Raw genomic sequence first — 21,288 nt, 5'->3', positions numbered from 1 at the left:
CGGACGGACCCTGGGAAGGAGTCAATGCAAACAGGACAAACAGGACAAACACTCTTAGTGCAGGAACCCGGAGGAGCTTCTGCGAACCACCGCCGCTCCGTGTTACTTTTTCTCGCCTTCCATTCATCGCAACCGCACGTCCCCTTCATCTTGGGAGTCTCTGCCCTGACAATATGAATCCGATGAATGGTCCCGGCGGTGCGCCTGCCCTATGGCAGGAGGCCCGCAACGCTGAGGGTCGCGTCTACTACTACAATGTTCAGACCAAAGCCACGCAATGGGCGAAGCCCGTCGAGCTGATGACACCGGTTGAGGTTTGTAAACCCCTTTCTATCCCTGTTCTGCATGGACCCAGGCTAACTTGACACGTTCTATATCTCTAGCGCGCGTTGGCGAATCAACCATGGAAGGAATACACGACGGATAACGGGCGGAAATACTGGTACAACACCGAAACCAAGCAGAGCACCTGGGAGATTCCAGATGCTTACAAAAATGCCCTGGCGCAGGCTCAGCCTCCTCAGCCTCCCCCTGTAGCGTGAGTGGCGTGGTTAGCTGTGTTGATGTATCTGTGAATGTTGTACTGACGGATTCCTGAACAGAGCTCCGACATTCGTTGCAGGTGGAGTCAGCTCGTTTCCATCGTACCCCCAGCAGAGAGAACGCGATGACTACGATCGAGGCTATGGCGACCGCCGTGGAGGCTATAATTCAATGGACGCTAATGGTCTTGCAGCGGCACCCGTCTTGGGGAACCAGCAAGCCGACCCCGAATACGCTTCCCTTGAAGAGGCCGAGAGTGCATTCATGAAGATGCTGAAGCGCCACAATGTGCAGCCCGACTGGACTTGGGAGCAGACAATGCGCGAGACCATCAAAGACCCTCAGTACCGTGCCCTGAAAGACCCCAGAGACCGCAAGGCAGCCTTTGAGAAATACGCGGTCGAGGTTCGCATGCAGGAAAAGGATCGGGCGAAAGAAAGATTCGCTAAGCTCAGAGCAGATTTCAATACCATGCTGAAGCGTCATCCTGAAATCAAGCACTACAGCAGGTGGAAGACCATTCGGCCGATCATTGAGGGCGAGACCATTTTCAGGTCCACGGACGACGAGGCTGAGAGACGCCAGTTGTTTGAGGAATACATTATTGAGCTCAAGAAGGAGCACGTTGAACAGGAAGCGGTCAAGCGCAAGGCTGCCATGGACGAGTTAGTCAATATCCTGAAATCCTTGAACCTGGAGCCATACACACGCTGGTCTGAGGCGCAGGCGATCATTCAGTCCAACGACAAAGTCCAGAGCGATGATAAGTTCAAGACTCTTAGCAAGTCTGATATCTTGACTGCATTTGAGAATCACATCAAGGCTCTGGAGCGAGCATTCAATGACGCCCGTCAGCAGCAGAAAGCCGCGAAGGCTAGAAAGGAGCGCCATGCTCGAGAGCAGTACATTGAGCTCCTTAAGGAATTAAGATCACAGGGCAAGATCAAGGCCGGCAGCAAGTGGATGAATACTTATCCTCTGGTTAACGAAGACCCCCGGTACCTTGGCATGCTGGGAAATTCTGGGTCGTCTCCGATTGATCTCTTCTGGGATGTGGTTGAGGAGGAGGAGCGGTCGCTGCGCGGCCCACGCAACGATGTCTTGGATGTACTTGATGTGAGAACCCCTCGTATTCCAACCTTGAATACTCCGCTAACGTAGCTTCTAGGACAAGCGCTTTGAGGTCGCACCGAAGACCACTTTCGAAGAGTTTAACGCGATCGTATCCGCCGATCGACGGACAGCGAACATTGACCCCGAAATCCTGCAACTGATCTTCCACCGGATCCAAGAAAAGGTCATTCGACGCAACGAAGAAGAGAAGCATGCCGCGGATCGTCATCAGCGACGTGCCATCGACGCACTCCGCTCGCGCATCAAACGCCTTGAACCCCCTGTCCGAGCAATAGATACATGGGACCAAGTACGACCAAGGATTGAGCGGTTCGAGGAGTACAAGGCTCTGGAAACCGACGATGTCCGCCAGTCAGCCTTTGACAAGGTGATCCGGCGCTTGAAGGAGAAAGAAGAAGACGCTGAGAGAGACCGGGAGGTCCGTGACCGTGATCGCGGCGGCAGCCGTCGGGACCACCACGATCGGGACCGGGACCGTGAGCGCGACCGCGACCGCGATCGCGACCACCGCAGCAGTCTCTCCCACCGTGGCGAACGGCGAGGAGCATCCAGCCGCATGAGCCGGACTCCGGAGCCCGACGCCTATGAGGCCGACCGCCGCAAAGCCCAGGCCGACCGCGAACGCTCCTACCGCAAAGCCAGCGGCCTGTCGCCGGTGCGTGAGCGCCGCGAAGACCGGGATCGAGACCGCGAGCGCTACCGCGAGCGCGAGCGGGATCGGGATCGGGATCGTGAGCGTGAGCGGGACCGTGACCGTGACCGAGACTGGGACCGCGACCGCAGCGCTCGCTCCCTGAGCCACTACGACCGCGAGCGCCGCGATCGCGAAGAGGAACGTGAGCGCCTCTACCGCACCCGCGGCGACCCTCGCGGCAGCCGCGACGAACTGGACTACGGCGCCGACACAAAGAGCATCGCCAGCACCGACCGGCGGCGCAGACGGGACAGTGACGCAGAGAGCGTAGCCAGTCGCTCTGCCAAGCGGCACCGGCGGGAAAGCCGAGAACGCGATCGCAGCCGAGGAGCTCGCAGGGGGACCGCAGGTGAGAGAGACCGGCGCGACCGAACCCCCGTCGCCGGCACAGGCGCCGCTGCGGCGCCTGCTTCGGCCACCGCAGGCCCTGCCGCAGCCGTGGCGGAAGAGGCCAAGAAAGAGGAGAAGGCAGTCCATTCCGGTAGCGAGGAGGGTGAGATCGAAGAAGATTGAACCAGCCGGTTACGATTCTGTACCCGTCACGCTGGTAGATAACGCCCCTCGACAAATGCCATTCTGGCGGAGCTCCTTTCTTTTTATGCCCTCCCCTCACCTCGAGGCTTAGACAGAATACAGCCGAATCCATGCCTTCTTCTCGATTTGACAACGATTGTACGGATGTTGTGTCCTAGATTTTGTATTCTAGCGTAGGTTATATAGTATTAAGAGCGCTTATCAAATCTACTGGAGTTGAGATGGAATTCGGGACCATAACTTGGTCAGATATAACTCAATCAACATGTGGGATAGTAAATAAGGACCCAAATGAACAACATTGCCTAAGGAAGGTTACTGTGTAGTCTGAAGTCCACCGTAGAAGAGGAGAAAAGAGCGCATTGAGTGGTTCGGAACAATCGATATATATTTCCTTTATTTCCGAGTCAACAACCACAAAGCATCAACTTGTTCCTTGCCTTTATAATCACACTCCTCTCAGATTACATTAAGAGCTGAGCCTGTCATTAGCCCAAGGCTAGTGACCTACACCGTAAATACAATATAAAAGAAGGAATATATGCCTCGAACTCTTATAGACAGTGGCTGCTTTCCACCCACCACACGCATACACCGACAACTTGGACCCTCAGCCAAACCTCGTTGTCAGCGATTCTAACCATTTCATGCGATGGATGAAAAGAACAAAAGAAGTATATTCACGAGGAAAGAAAGAAAGAAAGCAACAACAGAGAATCAACTTTTAACACGAACAGCAAAAGAAAAAAACGAAATTTCAAATTCAAACTCCGACATGACTTTGACGCCAGCTCCTTCCCACCCAAACCAAAAAACCCATTTGTGTGAGAAAAACCCCCATGTTGAAAATGATTCTCTAAACGGAACTCTTGAATTAAAAGATTCGTGCTCGCGTTTTCTTCAGTCCAACTTTTCGTAGCATCGCGGGAGAAAAAAGAAGACAGATGCCAGCAGCCTGTTGCGGGGTTTATTCGGGGCCGGAGGATGATTGGGAAAATGGAGGGAAGGCGGATCGAAAGGGGGGCGACAAGTTCAGCGGTCGGCTGAGGACCCTTTCACTACAGCTGGAATAGAGGTGGGCATTGAGGGAAAATTCCCGCCTACCACTGCTACAGATGATAGTTGAGCATGTCGTCTTCCTCGTCATCATCTTTATCCTCCTCCCCCTCCTCCTGCTCCTCCTCCACATCACCACACCCTGCACCGCGCCGGCGACCGCCGCGACGACGGCAGCGCCGGCACAGAGCTGCAGAGGTCCTGGTAACGCCGAAAAACGCCACTAGCCGAAGGTATCTCCTCCGGTCCCGGCGACGTCGGTGGTGGCGGCGCCGCCGGTCGGAATCGCGGCCGTCGCCATGACGAGGCACGCGGTTATGTTTGCCGAAAACAGCCGTTTCACTGCTCTTCTTCCAAGAAGAACTGGGAGGTGCGAGGTTAGTACGATGCTGAGGCATGCGACAAGGGACAGAACTTACGTAGTTGCCCTGGAGCTTCTGCTCCTGGTCCATCTGGGATTGGTGCTTGTTGATACGGGGACGGTAGCTGTTGGGATCACGACGGAAGGTGACGTCCAGGTTCTTCAAGAAGGTGTTGCAACCAGTGACGAGGGACTCGGGTGAGTTGGCGTGCGCATCAATGGACGGCTTACCGTCGAAGACGATGACACGGTCAGCCAGGTAGGTGGCCATGATAAAATCGTGCTCGACGATGAAAGCGGTCTTCTTGGTGTGCATGATGAAACGCTTGATGACTCTGGCAGCCACGATACGCTGCTCGGAATCCAGGTAAGCACTAGGCTCGTCAATCAGGTAGATATCGGCGGGCATTCCCAGAGCCAGGACAATGGCGACACGCTGCAATTCACCACCAGACAAGTTCTGAACCTCCTGGTCGATGAAGTCGTCGATCTTGAGGGGCTTGTAGACATCGGTCTGGAACTGGGGCGACAGGAAAGCGGCCTTGATACGCTTGAAGAACAGCTGACGGACGGTACCCTGGAACTTGGGGGTGATCTTCTGGGGCTTCATGCTGATGTTCAAGCGGGGGATGGTGATGCCGTTATCGGGCTTCTCGACACCAGCAAGCATTCTACAGAAAGTGGTCTTTCCGGTTCCGTTCTCTCCCATCATGACGATGATCTCAGAGTCGGTGAAGTCACCGGCGTCGATCTTCAGGTGGAAGTTGCCAAGGGTCTTCTCCAGGCTCGGGTACTTGAAAGCACGAGCCTTGTCGACCATGAAGTCATCGCCAGATTCGGCGAGACGGAAGGTGAGAGACTCGTCACGGAACCGAAGGTTCTCGGTGGGGATGTGACCGTCCAAGAAAATGTTGATACCTTCACGGACCGAGGAAGGCAGAGTAACGACACCGTAGGCGGCAGGTCTTCCGTAGAGAACGCAAACAAAGTCGGAAAGATAATCAAGCACGGACAAATCGTGCTCGACAACAATGACATAGTCGTCGGGGCGGAGAAGCTCTCTGATGGTACGGGCAGCAGCCAGACGCTGCTTAACATCAAGGTAGGACGAAGGCTCGTCAAACATGTAGCTGCAGAAATGTCAGCGCTCATACTATCTCGAAGACCTGGTCATCCTTACACATCAGCCTGCTGGACACAAACCAGACCAATGGCGAAACGCTGAAGTTCTCCACCGGACAAATGGTCAATGTCACGGTCCTGAACCTGTCGCAGTTCTATGCATTCTGTCAGCAGAAGATATCGTCGACATGATGAACAATTATCTTACCCAGGACGTCCAGGATGTGGTCCAGGTTGTTCAGCTGAGTGCGGGCCTTGATGAGCGCACCGACATTCTTGACGGGTCCCTTGACGGCTCTAGGAATCTGATCAACGTACTGAGGCTTGACAACAGCCTTCAGGTTGTCTTCCAGGACCTTGGTGAAGTAGTCTGCAGGATGTTAGCGCGCTTGATTCTATTTAATCCTCTTATCGGTTCAGTTTTGACGTACTCTGCAGCTCGGAACCACGGAAGTACTTGAGAATCTCTTCCCAGTCGGGAGGGTTGTCATAACGACCAAGGTTGGGCTTCAATTTGCCGCTGAGAATCTTCAAAGCCGTACTCTTTCCAATACCGTTGGTACCGACGAGACCGAGGACCTGACCGGGACGGGGCATGGGAAGACGGTGAAGCTTGAAGCTGTTCGCAGAGTAACGATGGGTGACCTGAGTCTCCAAGTTGGTGGGCAAGTTGATGATGTGAATGGCACCGAAGGGACATTTCTTGGGACAGATACCGCAACCAATACAGAGGCGCTCGGAGATGAAGGCGATCTTGGACTCGGGGGTGACCTCGATACAGAGCTTGCCCGTACGGACGACGGGGCAAGACTTCTTACATTCCTGACGACATTTCTAAAAAAAAAAGATGGTTAGCAAAATGATGACGAGGATCTCATCAAGAGGTGATTGCAAGGACATACCTTGGGCTTGCACTGTGACGAGCAAAGCGATGCGTCTCAGTAATTGTTATATATGCGACAGGCCGTAGCATGCCTTTCATGCTGCGGGGTACTTGAGACTTACCTTGTCACTGTTGACAATGGCAACTCTGTTCACGTAGAATAGTTAGCTTACCCTTCTCCTTGAATGTTGGAATGAGACTGAACGTCCGCCGTGTAAAACATACCTGGTAAGCTTGTCGGACATGGTGCCTGAAGTTCAGATCAAATTGAACACGCGGGACAGTATGTGTATGGACAGAAAGTCGAATGCTGCAGTCAAGAGACGGGTACGTCGACGTAAACCGAGGTCTTGAGGGAATCAGACAGAAAACGATGCGACAGTTGTTCTGGCCAAACGGGAGAAACGCCAGATATCTGCGCAAAGAGCACCAGGGCAGGAGAAGAGGAGGGACGTTGCTGGAGATGCGCGACGAAGAGGGGCTCTGGGCGAGAAAACTTGCCGGGCATTGTGGGCAGCCGTGGCGGCCTCAGGCTGAGACATGCTCCTGCATTATTTCCTGTCGCAGTGATTGGTCCATGGTTCTGCCACCGAGACTCGACCGGAGGCAGCATTGATCCGCCCCGACACCCACGTGACTAGACACCCCCGCTATCCCCGTTGGGGTCTCGCTTGTGGCGCGCTAGGCCGTTTCAAGGCTGGTGGGTAGTTGCAGCCTGAAGGCTCAGGCGCTCCAGCCAATCCCTTCACAGCGACTCGTCCTCCTCCCGCCGACGTACAACTCTCTTCCTACTCCCTCATCAGTTTCTCAGCGGCCTCCCATCGTCCCTCTGCTGCCTCCACCAGTTCATCCTCCTCCCACCCCCCACCTTTTTCCTTTGACGTTTTCACAATTTATTGGTTCAGTCTCCCCTGAATCGGGGTCACCAAGCTATGGACTGTAAGTAATTTGTTCTCTTCTCCTTGCCTCGCAGGCGTGCTCTGGCACTGCCGGCTGCAGTACTTCTCCACGATCTCGACCCACCGGAGAACCTGTATTATATCTTGATCTGGTCGAGTAAAAGGGGTTCTGTGACCTCTTTGCTCATTGTATGCGTGGTTTCCTTTGCTTTTCCACGGATTTGATCTGCATTTTCCCCTCTGCTCCTCCCATCTCTTCACAACACACTCTGTCGCGTTCCATCGAATCCGTCATCAAAAACATGTCCTTGCATCATACCTTCATCTTCTACCTTGTTCCCCCGTCGATTCGACTCAATTCGGCTGGAATCTGCGTCGCGTATGTCTGTTTCATATGACACTGTTCCTTTCGTCCTCCCTCGGGCTTGTGCTGAGCTTCAATGCTGATGCGTATCGTCCTCAACAGCTACTAGCATGGTGATCCCATCAATTTCCGACCCCTCCGCAACAATGGGTTTGGTAAATGGTTATTCGGCCTCGTCTACTCCCAATACTGCCAGCATGAGGGATGAACTAGCCATCAGCGACAGTGGTAGTAACGCTTCCGATACTCATGCGAACCATACCGAACGCGATTCCTCATCTCCCGAAGCAGACGCCGCCGACGACTCCTACGATGCCGGCTCCCCAGATGCTGAGGGGGACGAGGACGCTTTTGAGACCGAGAACGACGTGAACGAGAGTAGCCAGTCCAGCGATGAAAACTCTTCATCGTCGGAACACAACCATGGCTACCAGCGTAAGTCACCGTCGGTCAATGAATCGGACTATATGCGACAGAATCCCGATCTTTATGGACTTCGTCGGAGTACCAGAGCGCGCACAACGCGTCAAGTAGTCGACTCCCCTTCTGAATCCGAGTCCGATGCGGTAGCACCCCGCTCAAAGCGTCGACGCGCCATTGTCTCACAACCGCCCTCCAAGCGGCCCTCCCGGTCTGCAACCCAGTCCTCATACTCTGAAGATTCCGATAGTGATGAGTACGGCGGAAGTCGGGCTCGCACAAACAGGGCTCGGCGGCGGAAACTTCTTCAGTCATCCTCGAACAACCTTCCTTCCCAGCCCGAAGTCCGGTTCTCCACAAGAAATGCGTCCCGGGTTTCTAATTACAACGAGGATGAAGATGATTCCATGTTTGAAGATGACCCAGACGAAGAGATGATGGACAATTACTGGGTCAATACCGTGGAGGATGATCGTCCAGCCGTCGATGTTGTGCTCAATCACCGCCTCAGGGAAGGCGTGGAGCCCAGTAGCCCCGACCTCAGTCGTCATGACTTTGAATTCTACATTAAATGGCAAGGGAAATCCCATTACCACGCGTCATGGGAAACCACAGAAGGCCTCGCCAATTGTCGTAGTACCCGCCGTCTCGACAACTACATTCGCAAAGTCCTCTCTGAAGACATCCGCCTACGAAATGACGAAGACGTCGCTCCTGAGGATCGAGAAAAGTGGAACCTCGACCGAGAACGGGATGTAGATGCTATCGAGGACTACAAGCAAGTTGAAAGAGTGATCGGTATGCGCGAGGGCGACGAGGGAACGGAGTACCTCGTGAAATGGAAACGCCTCTTCTACGACTCTTGTACATGGGAGGACGAAGACTTAGTCAGTAACATCGCGCAACGCGAGATAGACCGTTTCCTAGACCGTTCATCTCGCCCCCCGGTCTCTGACAAGTCGGAAACGAATCCAGCTACGCGGAAGCCTTTCGAAACCATCAAAGGTACACCGTCCTTCCTGCAGAATGGACAGTTGAAGGAATTCCAGGTTAAGGGTGTCAACTTCATGGCCTTCAACTGGGTGAAGAATCGCAATGTTGTCCTTGCAGATGAGATGGGTCTGGGGAAAACTGTGCAGACAGTCTCTTTCATCAATTGGCTACGGCATATACGGCATCAACAGGGCCCTTTCGTTGTCGTTGTCCCCCTCTCTACCATGCCCTCATGGGCGGAGACCTTCGACAACTGGACACCGGATTTGAACTACGTTGTTTATAACGGTAACGAAGCTGCGCGCACAGTCTTGCGAGAACATGAGCTTATGGTTGATGGGAACCCCAAGCGACCGAAGTTCAACGTTCTGTTGACGACTTATGAATACGTTCTGTTAGACTCAGCCTTCCTGAGCCAGTTCAAATGGCAATTCATGGCTATTGACGAGGCTCATCGGTTAAAAAACCGCGAGTCGCAGTTATATTTGAAGCTGCTGGAATTCAGATCTCCTGCCCGACTTCTGATTACCGGTACCCCGATTCAAAACAACCTGGCTGAGCTCTCTGCGCTCTTGGACTTTCTCAATCCAGGCTTGGTTGAAATCGATGCTGACATGGACCTGAACTGTGATGGTGCCTCACACAAGCTGGCAGAACTGACCAAAGCCATCCAGCCGTTCATGTTGCGTCGCACGAAGTCGAAGGTTGAGTCGGACCTTCCTCCCAAGACGGAGAAGATCATTCGGGTGGAGCTCTCGGATATCCAGCTGGAATACTACAAGAACATCCTGACCAAGAACTACGCTGCACTCAATGATGGCGCCCGTGGCCAGAAACAATCACTCCTTAACATCATGATGGAATTGAAGAAAGCGAGTAATCATCCTTTCATGTTTCCGAACGCGGAAGCTAGGCTTCTGGAAGGTAGTGCTCGTCGAGAGGACGTACTGAGGGCCATGATCACCAGCAGTGGTAAAATGATGCTTTTGGATCAGCTTCTAGCCAAGCTCAAACGCGATGGTCACCGCGTACTGATTTTTAGTCAGATGGTCAAGATGCTGGACATCCTGGGTGACTACATGGAGTACCGTGGATATACATATCAACGTCTCGATGGAACTATTCCCGCTGCTGCGCGTCGTCTAGCCATTGAACATTACAACGCGCCTGGGAGCAACGATTTCGCTTTCATTCTCTCTACTCGAGCTGGTGGTCTCGGGATTAATTTGATGACTGCAGACACTGTTGTTCTTTTCGACTCTGACTGGAACCCTCAGGCCGATTTGCAGGCGATGGCACGAGCGCATCGTATCGGCCAGACGAGACCAGTGAGCGTGTATCGCCTGGTTTCAAAGGATACGGTGGAAGAAGAAGTCATTGAACGAGCAAGAAACAAGCTTCTCCTTGAGTTCATCACTATCCAGCGTGGTGTGACCGACAAGGAGGCCTCGGAGATTCAGAACAAGATGGCCCGGAGTGGAATCTCTATTGCCGAGCCTAACTCTACGGATGATATCTCACGCATTCTCAAGCGCCGTGGCCAGAAAATGTTTGAGCAGACCGGCAATCAAGCGAAACTTGAGCAATTGGATATTGACTCGGTTCTTGCCAATGCTGAACTGCATCAGACGGAACAAGCAGAGGGCATCCAAGCTGACGGTGGTGAAGAGTTCCTCAAAGCTTTTGACTACGTTGACATCAAGGTTGACGATCTCAGCTGGGACGATATCATACCGAAAGATCAACTTGAGGAGATCAAAGCAGAAGAGAAGAAGAAAGCAGATGAGCGTTATCTGGCTGAGGTCATTGAACAGAACCGGCCTCGCAAGCGCAACGTTCCCGGTGATCTCCGGGACTCACGCGAGGAGCGCAAAGCTAAGAGGCAAGCTCGAGCACAAGTCAGTATGGACAATGGCGATGACTCAGACTCGATGGCTCAATCAGACCCGAAGCGCCCTCTGGTAGAGAAAGAGTACCGTCATCTTCTTCGAGCGTTCCTCCGCTATGGTGATCTCGTTGATCGCGAAGAGGATATCATTCGCGAGGCGCGGCTGCTTGATCGTGACCGGGAAACAGTCAAGTCTGCGCTCCGTGAGATTACGGACAAAGCCGCGTCTTTGGTCAAGGAGGACATGGCAAAATTGGAGGCCCTTGAGAATTCTGGTAGGACTCCGACGAAGAAGGAAAAGAAGGCAGTGTTGTTCGACCTGCATGGAGTCAAGCGGCTCAACGCGTATACCATTGTCGAACGTCCGACCGAGATGCGTATTCTGAAAGAGGCAGTGGCTCAGGTAGCTGGCTTTAACAATTTCCGTGTTCCAGACGCTACCAAGGCCCCGGACTACACGTGCTCATGGGGCGCGCGGGAAGATGGCATGCTGTGTGTCGGTATCGCACGCCATGGCTATGGTGCTTGGTCTCAGATCAGGGATGACCCAGATCTTCAACTTGGAGATAAGTTCTTCCTCGAAGAGCACCGTGTCGAGCGCAAGAACGAGCGCTTGAATGCGGAGGATAAAACCACAAAGTCTCCGGGGGCAGTCCATCTTGTCCGACGCGCGGACTACCTGCTATCTGTCCTTAGAGACCGATCGACGAATGGCGCGAGCATGAGTGCAAGACGAGCTCTCGAGCCCCAAAGACCAGGGCGCAAAGGCTCACGTGCCCACGCCAGCAATAGTGTCTCGGCCTCTCCTGCACCATCAATTTCTCGCAAGGGGCATCGCGAGATGGACCGATCCAGACATCGTTCTAAAACCCACGCTAGGGACAGCATGGACAGGCACCACACTCCTAGCCATGATTCTCGTCAGCGGTCCGCTCATGACGGTGACCGAATTCGTCACCGGACGTCGGATGCATCCAGTGAGGATATTCGTCGCCGCAAACCCACCGAGAATGGTCACTCTGCAGGCAAGGAAGATATGGAATATAGGTTCTTCCGGCCTATTCGTGAAAATTTGAAAAAGGTGTCAGCAGTCACCAAGGAGAATTATCCGGACAAAGCAGAGCGCGCCCTCGAGCTCAGGCGCCTTCTGGATAAGATTGGCGAATTCATCAAGCAGAATCTACAAGGGGGTTCAATGGCTTCTCTGGAGACTCGCCTGTGGTAAGTCAGCAGCCGATCAGCACTGCCGCAGCAGTACTAACTTATTTCTCAGGCAATTTGTCGCAGTTCACTACTGGCCGAACAAAGAGGCAGCAGGTGCCAAACTTCAACAGATGTATCAGAAGCTGAGCGCTGCGGGCAAGCCTGCGGCTCCTGCCCAGCCCAGCGCGCCGAATGGGGAGTCAAGTAGATCTTGATGTTTCATGTCGTCGAATGAGCTGTTGGAAGATAAAATGAGGGGATCATATAGCTGTGGAAGGAGTTTCTTTAAATTCTTTGTTGTCAGTTTGCAGGGTACATACATAAGCATTTATTTTTTTGGGAAAGCATGGCGACGGCGTCCGGCATGATCAATCTATGAAAGGGTGTTTGTTGTCGAATCCGACCATGAGAGGACCTTCTTACATTTTGATGTTTGCATGGCAATAATCTCCTTTTCTGTTCTCTTATATCTCTTGGTCTTGCTGTTGATGCACTATCTGTCTATCTATGTCTTTTTTTTTGTTTTTTTTCTTCTTTATGATCATACCATCATGCCGACTTTAGGAGCGACTGGACACAAATGTGTTTGAAGCCATGTGTTCAACAAATTATATCCGCTTGTTCTATTTTTTTTTTTTCTCTTTTTGCTTTGGTCGTCTCTGATACACATACCTGGCTACCTGGAGTGGAGGGAATGAATGGGGTCTCAGACCATACAATACCACACGATTTCACTGTCAAGAGTTTTCATATCTGGGAAAATGATACAATCTCAATAGGAACAGTAGAGTTACTGACCTTACTCATACTTCATAGCGCCCCTTGTAATGTTTCGCACGAAGCGGTTTGATTTTTGACCGCCTTATCGACCGCCTTACCCGGCAGAACGCTCGCGACCTCGCAACGAAAACCACGGATATAAGCGGATTTAAGAACTAACAGTCCAGAAAAACTGCCTGGCGAAAGTGTTCAAATTGGGCGGTGGCAGAAAAGGGCTGCGGGCCGCATACCTGCCTCTGGTTTAGGCGTGCACCTCCCTCTATCTCAGTACCCTTTATATCTTTACATACTAAGTTGCTATAATTTCCGGAGTCAGAACATTAGTGGAGGTGGGGCCGATTCAGGAACAACAAGAATTGCGGGGGAATGAACCCCCTCAATTTCTCCTTCTCCTCTTTTCCCGTCACTCACAACCATCATTACCACCTCCTGCTTTCCAGGAACCAGTCTGTCCAATTGAACTCCTGCACGGAATGCACAGCAAGCATAGCCATATGGCTTTGAATTTACCCGAGCCTATCGCGACAGCACCCTGCATACATGAAACCCCTATAGCGTTGCCAGACATGACGTGGTTATCCCATGCTAGTTCTGGTTCCTAGAGGCAAGCAATAATGCTTCGCTCCTACAAATGCGGGGTTACATTGCCGGCAAATATCATAAGATGACGCCCTCAGTCCGCGTCCTGTTCTTCCCTCAAGCTCTATTTTCGACTGCAAGTCAAGCTATATTATATGATTACGGCTCTTCACCCTCGCCATGAAGCTCCTGACCTCCTGTGCAATACTAGCTTCGGCACTCACTGCCTGCGCTGAATCAGAGCCCGGCTACTATGCAAACTTGACGTGGGAGCAGCCTCGGACTCTATCGAATTGGAGCAATCTCACCGTTGAGACTCAAACAGGGACATTCATCGGCATGCTGAACGATACCTATCCGGACGTTCGCCAGTTCTTGCTCGTTCCTTATGCTCAGGTAGGAGAATTTACCCAGTAAGACTGAGATTGAGTTAACCGAGTTTCATATAGCCACCAGTTGGAGACCTTCGCTGGCTGCCTCCGCAAAAGTTGAAAAAGACGAGTCGAAAGTTTGACTCGACGCGATATGGCCCAGCGTGTCCGCAGTATGTCTCTACCTATGATAGCATCTGGACCGAGTTTTCGCCAACCGCATTACTCTACAACCTCGGTGAGACGCGCACCCAGGGCTCCACGGCCTGGTCGACAGCAGAAGATTGCCTGTCCTTGGCGATTTGGACTCCAGCGTCAGCAAATCACCGTTCCAATCTCCCTGTGGCACTTTTTGTGACCGGTGGCGGCGGGGTTACCGGTGGCATTGCCATCCCATCCCAACTGCCACCCCACTGGGTCTCGCGCTCCCAGGAGCATATTGTAGTCACGATGAACTACAGAGTCAACATATTCGGGAGTCGGTCACCCCAAGACCTAGCTCACACAAACCTGCTAACAGCAGTTAGATCCCAAATCCAGAGCTTTGGATGAGACATCACTCACCCTACTCGACGTGCGAGCCGCGGTTGAATGGGTATATGAGAACATTGAATCCTTCGGTGGGAACAAGGACAACATTATGGTCAGCTATCTTCCACCCTTTGCCGTACATCACCTTTCCACAGTCAAGCTAATACCTCACCCGCGGTAGTTATGGGGCCAATCTCAAGGTGCCGCTCTCACTCATCTCTACACCCTCGCCTTTCCCGACGACCCCTTAGCCGCGAAATTCGGCATCCTCTCCCAACCTCCGTCTGTGACCATCGACCTCAGCACCACCGATGATGTCTACCAAGATTTCGATATCGTGGCCCAAGCTCTGGGCTGCAACTACGGCAGCGACGCTACCGCCGCATTAGAGTGCATGCGTAAAGTCTCCTGGGTGCAGATCTCGGAATACATCAACCGCTACAGCGCCTCTCCGTCGATCTCATTCAGCAGCTACATCCGTTAGTTCTCCTGTCTATTTCCTTGTACATCTTCCGTTTCTCTTCCTACTTGCTAATGAGACGACTTACTAGCGGACGAGACATATATTTTTGCAAATGAGACCCAACGCTACCAATCCGGAAAAGTCGCCCGAGGGCCGGCCATCCGCTCCAACGTGGATCGCGAATCAGCCAGCACGAACCTGACGGCCTCCGAGATCACCGAGATGGAATGGAGCTGCGCCACTGCGTCGGATGCAGCGATGCGAAAGGTCGTTGGGTTAGACACGTATCGGTATTTCTGGGCAGGTATGTATATCACTTGCACTTGCTACCTCCATCTCCAACTCCAGAGCTACAACCTACTTCCACTCGACATATCTCTACGACCGCCACTGACAAGAATGATCCGAACCAGGAAACTTCACCAACATCTCCCCAACCCCTTGGCTCGGCGCCTACCACTCCTCCGACCTTCTGATGGTCTTCGGGACATACATGAAGCAGATCGGGGACGTCCCCGATCTAGAGGTGCTCACGTCAGAGAAGATGCAGGATTACTTCCTGGCATTTTTGAAAGATGCCACCTCCGTGGCTGAGACGGTGGGGTGGGCGCCGTTCGATCCGGAGGGAGCGAATGGAGGCACAATTGTCGAATTTGGCAAGGGTACCGCAGCACGAAACGTGACGGGGGATTGGTTGGATAAGGCGTGTGAGAGTGGTGCTTTGGAGGATGTGAGGATTTGGGGGTAGGGAGATAGGTTTTGTGGCTAGGTATGCAGATATCCCTTACCAGAAAAGGTGATGGTGGTTGTTTATAGTGATATCTGCATAACCCCACTGATGACGATGAGTCATCAATGCACATAACTACTGCTCGCATGCACCCAGTTCTTCTACTTAGCCGGCCGTGGGCAGGCAGACGGGTGAATTAGATACACGAGGGATTCCATTCTCTTCTATCACAGCAGAAAGAAGTCTTCAATACTATATATCAAGAGTATTTATGTATGTTGTGTTGTGTTGCTGCGAAGCACCAGGAACTGGTCTAGTCGTTCTCACACGAGTCAGCTGTGCAGGGAGCACTGAGGCAAACATCCACAGTGGAATGAGTCGCTTAGTTTAAAGACTACAGCTCAGGCACCACCACACTCACAGTAGCATGTGATTTCCCCCCATCTCGGGAAAACTCCCAGTCTCGTTGGCAAATTACGTCAGGCAGGGGGGAGGATTGGGGGATTTGGAGCACGAGACTGGAGACTGGAGACTGGAGACTGGAGACTGGAGACTGGAGACTGGAGACTGGAGAAGGGGGAAGGAGAGAAGAAAAAAAAAAAAAAAAAAAAAGAGCACCCTGCGGGCAGTGAGTGGGTCAGTCTGGCTGAAACGGTCGGGAGACCGAGTCTTTGCAGTGGGTTAACCCGGTCGGTGGGATGTTGCTGCTGCTGTTGTTGCTACTGCTGCTGTTCGAGAGTAGTCTATTAATAGATCGAGAAGCCGAGGCGCTGGCTAGACTTGAAGATATGGATTTTTGCGATCGAGTTGTATAGGTATGTTGGTGTAGTTGGTGGCTAATTATCTTTGGATGAGAAGGAAGAGAGAATGAGTGAGAGAGGGCGAGCGACAGGAAGATAGGCAGGCTGGTGGGCGTGAGATAGAATACTACACAGTAGGTAGAATAATCAGAGACAATCAATAAGAAAGTAATCAATAGGGATGGAGATTAATCTACGATTCTGCGTCATCCCTGTTCGTGCAGCGCCGGTTCCTGACTAGCTCGGCTTGCCCCCCACTTGTTTCCTACCTAGTAAAAGAAAAGAAAAGAAATGAAATGAAATGAAAAAACATCACCTGATTATACGGACACTGATCTGTCTGACTCAAGACTCAAGACTCAAGACTCAAGACTCAAGACATACTTCTATTTATCTATTTATCTATCTTCCTCCCTTGGGTTTGTAGCTATGCTCTGGTGCCATGGAACAACACTCTCAATACTTTCCATCTTTGGGGCCAATGCGATCGTCCGGCTCACCCACCCCTTGGCGAAACACCATCCAACTCGTATGGTTGGTACTGTACCATGTCCCCTGAATACTACAGTGTAGCACTGGATCTTGGGGGCCATCATCTGCCCTGTAAAACCGTCTGTAGAGTTCCTGTAGTTCCTGTAGCAATTGTTAACAAGGTCAGTGTCCTTGCAGCAGTTCTTATGCAGGAACCAAAGGAGAAGAAATAAGAAGAAGAGCAGGAAAGGGAAGGAAGGGTCTTTATTTTCCCCCTCCTTTTATCCCAACCTCCTCCATCAATCAATCAACAACAAACAATTCTTCTTCTCGTCAGGCAGACACTCCAGAACATTGATTATGGGTTAACGGTTCTGCTTCCTCCTTCCTTTTGGCCCTCCTTTCCCTCGTGTTCTCCTCTCCTTCTCCTTTTTCCTCCTTGGGCTCAGGGAACTGTTGACTCCTCGTTGTCATCACTCCGTCCTACACGCGGATCACCCCGACCACAACGTGCTGGGCACTCGTGCTAGCCACTCTGTTTTCTATTCTGATCTATCGATATCACAATCGTTGTATTCGCCGACCCGACCGGGACCTCGACATTCAAAGTCTGAATGCTCCAGCTCCACTGTGAGTTGCTCTACAGGCGGGCTAGTATTGGTCTAAGCTTGCCCGCCGGCGTTTCATCCTCCACTGTTCGCCCAGACACTACACACTCTGTCTCTCTCTCTCTCTCTCGTCCTTCCTCTCCCGTTCCCTCCCTCTCCTGATCTTGGCTGTTCCTTTCCCTCCCCTCCGTCCTTTGCTGCTCCTCTTTCTGGCTTCCTGACCTTTTCCCTCTCGTTCTTTCCTCGTTGTGTCGCATTCTCCCCTCGACTCCTCGTCGCTTTCGCTCCTTCACCTTCACCTTCACCTTCACCTTCTACCGCCGATTTGATATCGTGCACCACGGCTATCCTTTTCGCCCCTGAAAATTGACATCGCCCCTCGCTCAATTAACACTCGCGCAACTAGGTCGCCATTCGTTTGTGCCTTCCGCCTCCTCGCCCTACCCTCAATTTCCCCAGTCCCGTGTGCGCGCCTGTCCTTCGCTCGACAAACGTCACTCACCCACCCTCAACGCAACATAGCTGTCGCTACCGTTTGCGCCTGGGTCCCCTGTTCACTTCGTCCGAGACGATCATCCGCGATTCCCTCGATCATGCGATAGTGCTCCGGCAGTCCTTTGCTCCCCCAAGATCATTCTCCGTCCTCGTCCCTACGCCTGCGTGCTGACCTAGGACGGCTGGCCATTCCCTTAGCTTCTTCGGCTGGTATAATCGAAGAACACCCTTTCTCTTCTCGCCTGTCGCTCGTTTGCACGCTATGCTGGCTCCGAAGCCCCCTGTGGACTTGGAGGGCCATTGCTCCGTCATCTATGATAACACTCTTTACGCTTACTCCGCCAATGGCTTTGTGTCCATTCCTCTCGAACTCAATGCGACATGGACCAACCTGACTATGGGAGAGCCGGTCTCTAATGCGGCATGTGTGACGGGTGGCATTGATGGAGATGAAGACCAGCACGCGCTCTACGTGGTCGGTGGTTCCGGTTCTCAGTCCGACCTATCAGGCCTGCAGCGGTACTCCTTCCAAGACCAGAACTGGACTGCCATCCCCCAAGAGAACCTGGCCAATCGGACTCGGCACCAGGCAGTCTATCTTTCTAACTCTTCCAGTATTCTGGTCTACGGCGGCCACACCTCGGACCAATCCGTCGCCTCGTCAGATACCTTCGTCGCGTACACTATGTCCCCATACGTATTAGACGCCTTCTCGGCCTCGAATGCCTCTCCGGCCTACCTTCCTGTATTGTTGCCCTGGAGCGATAGTGAAGCGGCCCTAGTAGGCGGCACAACAACCCCGAAGGGAGTCCACCTATTCAGCCCGACCCGTGGCTGGTTTGACTCCAATATCACCCTGGCCGATTCACTCTCCGGCGATGTCCGAGCTGCACTTTTCGAAGGAACAAATGGTACCAAGATTCTCGAGGCTTTCGACATGGGTGTATCGCCCAACACAGTTTCTAGCGTAGAGCTAGTCAAGCCAGGCGGTACGCCTGCCAACCCCGCAACCGCCCTGACGACCAGTTCTTCGTCCAGTAAACAGAAGAGAGAGGATTCCTCGAGCGATTACCCAACTTATTCCAGCACACTGGCCTCCTCAACCACGAGACAAAACTATTCGCTAGCGCAGGGTGAAGATGGACTAGTTGTCATCTCCAGCGGAAGCGGCACAGAATCGCTCGCCATCTTCAACCAGACCGCCAACAGCTGGGTGAATACCACACATCTGTTCTATGGGAATGAGTCGGAGCAGCAAATCCTCGGATCGATGACGCACACGACATCCACCACTGCATCGACTAGTAGCTCCTCAGCTAGCTCCTCCGCGAGCACGTCGTCTGGCGCTGCTGCCGGCGGAGGCTCATCCAGCAGCGACATTGGAACCATTGTGGGTGCTACACTCGGTGCGATTGTGGGTGTAGGAGTTATCCTGATTCTCATCCTTCTCTGGATCAAACGCAAGAAACAAAGCATCAAACTAGCGCAGGGCGGCGACAAAGACCGGCTGAGCTTCCAAGATCGGGGGGTGGAACCCCTAGCGCAATCAGCGTACCCCATGGCAAAAAGTCCTGCCCCCTTGGCTGCCGCCTCCGTGGACTCCCTGGCGATTTTTTCGGGGTCAATGAGCGATGAGAAGACACCCCGATCCGCTGGAGCGCGCCCTCCCTACGCGCAAAACACAAGTCCGTTGAAGCCGAGTCCGCTGGTGACTGTGCAGTCTCCCGACGCCTCCTCTAGTACATACTCGCCGAGTGCGTACTCTAGCGCTGCCCTCGATAAAGAGCTGTCCGTCAAAGAACTACACCCCGGGGGCAACCCCGGCGATCGTTTAACTAATGAAGGGTGGAGTCGGTACTTTCAAGATAACAGCGCGACTGACCTGGCCGGAATGCAGCCACCAACTCTTCAGCCTCCTGCTTCCGGGCTGAGGAGCAATCGGACGGACTCCAGCAGCACCGCATGGCCGATCAAGCTGACGCCCCTCAACTTCGGGTTCTTGGATGAACCCAAGCCACTCGGAGGTCAGGTGATCAGCGGCAGTCCCACCACCGAACATGCATCGTCGATCATCTCCTCCGAGGGTCGACAGATGATCATCCCCGAGAGTCAATCCGCCCGCATCTCGACTGCTTCCTCCATCGGCGACGACTCGGAGAACGACCCGCACTGGCAAACACGCAGTTGGATGGGCCGCCCGCCCAGCAGTACCTACAGTCGAAGCTACTACAATCCCAGCACTCGTGCGCCTTCCATGGCACCCTCCATGGCCATGCCCTCTGACGGTGATTCCCGTCTCGACCCATCCAGCGCTTACAACCACCGTGGATCCAGCATCCTCATTCCCGATAGCCTGGAGCCAATGCCGGAACACGAGGAGCCCGGGCACAGCAGCGGTGGCCAGAAAGCCAATGTCAATGCAGACATGAGCTGGTTGAATCTTCACGGCGACAAATGAGAATGCCTTGACACATCCTCTATACTGTGGTTTTCTCCCTCGCCTTCACTTCCTCCTGCCCATCAACCCACTTTCCCCTTGCCGGCTCCAATGCTCTCTCTTCCGCCCTCACCATCCACCACCCACTTTACATCACCGGTCCTTTCGGAACCTTCCGTGTAAAAAAGTTTCCTTCCCATGACCGCACCCATCTATCCGCCATAGATGGTCTGTACAGCTAGCTGCGCTCGTCTTTCTATCTCTTTTTCACACCTACTCTTTTCACTCTCATTCCGCGCCTGTTGTTCCCATCTCTCTATATTATGTCTAATAACTAGACCCATCCATCTAGCGCCAATCATTGATCGAACCTCGTTGATTCTACGATACCTCTCTCTTTCTCTCTTTCTCTGCCGCTGACTCCGTCCTACCACCATATTTGCCGTTCATGCGCCAATCAGCATTGTCTCTGATTCCCAGTTCTGTTCTGTCTTCCTCTCTATTTATCCCTGTGTGAGTGTATGTGTATGCCTTCTACTATATGTGCCACATATCTTGTCTGTATTGCTCTGATGTGGACGAGCTGTTTGCTCTCTGGTTTGTTTTGGATCGCAGCATGTTTTGCATGGGTACGTGCCGGGAATGGAATAATGCCCCTTTAATTCTTCAACACCGTCTACACCACAACGTATGTGCCTACTGTAGATCTGCCAGTAGGTCTGGACCGAGCCGATTGCGTTCTGAATATCCCGAGTATAAAACAATCATCAATACATAAATCAGCTTGCCGTGGCGTTCCACATCAATCCATTATCGAAACGTACTCGGAACCGTCCCAACGAACCCTAATTCCAACCGCCCCGCTCAGAAGTGGATCCTGCCCTACGCACTGCAACATGAGTGCAAAGTTTGCCCCGTTCAACATGAAT

General features: G+C 52.8%; 5 protein-coding genes across 5 annotated transcripts; 4 read left to right on the top strand and 1 right to left on the bottom strand.

The window, feature by feature from the left end:
* Nucleotides 1-105: 105 nt before the first annotated feature.
* BO86DRAFT_410114 (snoRNA-splicing protein PRP40) lies at nucleotides 106-3,177 on the top strand. Its single transcript, XM_025674470.1, has 4 exons — nucleotides 106-314; nucleotides 384-538; nucleotides 603-1,659; nucleotides 1,712-3,177. The coding sequence occupies exons 1-4, from the start codon at nucleotides 174-176 to the stop codon at nucleotides 2,882-2,884; spliced, it is 2,526 nt and encodes an 841-aa protein (XP_025527437.1). The 5' UTR covers nucleotides 106-173; the 3' UTR covers nucleotides 2,885-3,177.
* Nucleotides 3,178-5,707: 2,530 nt separating this feature from the next.
* On the bottom strand, nucleotides 5,708-6,530 carry BO86DRAFT_99003 (uncharacterized protein). The gene is made up of 3 exons (XM_025677853.1): nucleotides 6,347-6,530; nucleotides 5,876-6,278; nucleotides 5,708-5,814 (listed from the first exon to the last, which is right to left on the bottom strand). The coding sequence occupies exons 1-2, from the start codon at nucleotides 6,424-6,426 to the stop codon at nucleotides 5,975-5,977; spliced, it is 384 nt and encodes a 127-aa protein (XP_025527436.1). The 5' UTR covers nucleotides 6,427-6,530; the 3' UTR covers nucleotides 5,708-5,814; nucleotides 5,876-5,974.
* Nucleotides 6,531-7,428: 898 nt separating this feature from the next.
* BO86DRAFT_98970 (chromatin-remodeling ATPase CHD1) lies at nucleotides 7,429-12,492 on the top strand. Its single transcript, XM_025677852.1, has 3 exons — nucleotides 7,429-7,605; nucleotides 7,693-12,112; nucleotides 12,165-12,492. The coding sequence occupies exons 2-3, from the start codon at nucleotides 7,701-7,703 to the stop codon at nucleotides 12,307-12,309; spliced, it is 4,557 nt and encodes a 1,518-aa protein (XP_025527435.1). The 5' UTR covers nucleotides 7,429-7,605; nucleotides 7,693-7,700; the 3' UTR covers nucleotides 12,310-12,492.
* A 663-nt stretch (nucleotides 12,493-13,155) lies between these two features.
* Nucleotides 13,156-15,752, top strand: BO86DRAFT_410111 (carboxylesterase, type B). Its single transcript, XM_025674469.1, has 6 exons — nucleotides 13,156-13,849; nucleotides 13,903-14,302; nucleotides 14,352-14,467; nucleotides 14,537-14,834; nucleotides 14,907-15,122; nucleotides 15,232-15,752. The coding sequence occupies exons 1-6, from the start codon at nucleotides 13,634-13,636 to the stop codon at nucleotides 15,564-15,566; spliced, it is 1,581 nt and encodes a 526-aa protein (XP_025527434.1). The 5' UTR covers nucleotides 13,156-13,633; the 3' UTR covers nucleotides 15,567-15,752.
* Nucleotides 15,753-17,934: 2,182 nt separating this feature from the next.
* On the top strand, nucleotides 17,935-20,640 carry BO86DRAFT_98946 (uncharacterized protein). The gene has a single exon (XM_025677851.1). The coding sequence runs from the start codon at nucleotides 18,185-18,187 to the stop codon at nucleotides 20,378-20,380; it is 2,196 nt and encodes a 731-aa protein (XP_025527433.1). The 5' UTR covers nucleotides 17,935-18,184; the 3' UTR covers nucleotides 20,381-20,640.
* The last annotated feature ends 648 nt before the right edge of the window (nucleotides 20,641-21,288 follow it).

This window comes from Aspergillus japonicus (genome assembly GCF_003184785.1).
Source record: "Aspergillus japonicus CBS 114.51 unplaced genomic scaffold BO86scaffold_26, whole genome shotgun sequence".
Classification (NCBI taxonomy): Eukaryota; Fungi; Ascomycota; class Eurotiomycetes; order Eurotiales; family Aspergillaceae; genus Aspergillus; species Aspergillus japonicus.
This window is presented reverse-complemented; position numbering and strand designations above follow the sequence as displayed.

What these genes read in the sequence shown, in the direction of transcription:
- BO86DRAFT_98946 (XM_025677851.1), top strand. Translation starts at nt 18,185, where the DNA reads ATGCTGGCTCCGAAGCCCCCTGTGGACTTGGAGGGCCATTGCTCCGTC.
- BO86DRAFT_410111 (XM_025674469.1), top strand. Translation starts at nt 13,634, where the DNA reads ATGAAGCTCCTGACCTCCTGTGCAATACTAGCTTCGGCACTCACTGCC. An exon ending in CTCATTCAGCAGCTACATCC is followed by an intron (nt 14,835 to 14,906) that starts GTTAGTTCTCCT and finishes ACGACTTACTAG; the next exon opens with CGGACGAGACATATATTTTT. An exon ending in GTATCGGTATTTCTGGGCAG is followed by an intron (nt 15,123 to 15,231) that starts GTATGTATATCA and finishes GATCCGAACCAG; the next exon opens with GAAACTTCACCAACATCTCC.
- BO86DRAFT_410114 (XM_025674470.1), top strand. Translation starts at nt 174, where the DNA reads ATGAATCCGATGAATGGTCCCGGCGGTGCGCCTGCCCTATGGCAGGAG. An exon ending in AGCTGATGACACCGGTTGAG is followed by an intron (nt 315 to 383) that starts GTTTGTAAACCC and finishes CTATATCTCTAG; the next exon opens with CGCGCGTTGGCGAATCAACC. An exon ending in ATGTCTTGGATGTACTTGAT is followed by an intron (nt 1,660 to 1,711) that starts GTGAGAACCCCT and finishes CGTAGCTTCTAG; the next exon opens with GACAAGCGCTTTGAGGTCGC.
- BO86DRAFT_99003 (XM_025677853.1), bottom strand. Translation starts at nt 6,426, where the DNA reads ATGAAAGGCATGCTACGGCCTGTCGCATATATAACAATTACTGAGACG. An exon ending in CGTCACAGTGCAAGCCCAAG is followed by an intron (nt 6,279 to 6,346) that starts GTATGTCCTTGC and finishes TTTTTTTTTTAG; the next exon opens with AAATGTCGTCAGGAATGTAA.
- BO86DRAFT_98970 (XM_025677852.1), top strand. Translation starts at nt 7,701, where the DNA reads ATGGTGATCCCATCAATTTCCGACCCCTCCGCAACAATGGGTTTGGTA. An exon ending in TCTCTGGAGACTCGCCTGTG is followed by an intron (nt 12,113 to 12,164) that starts GTAAGTCAGCAG and finishes CTTATTTCTCAG; the next exon opens with GCAATTTGTCGCAGTTCACT.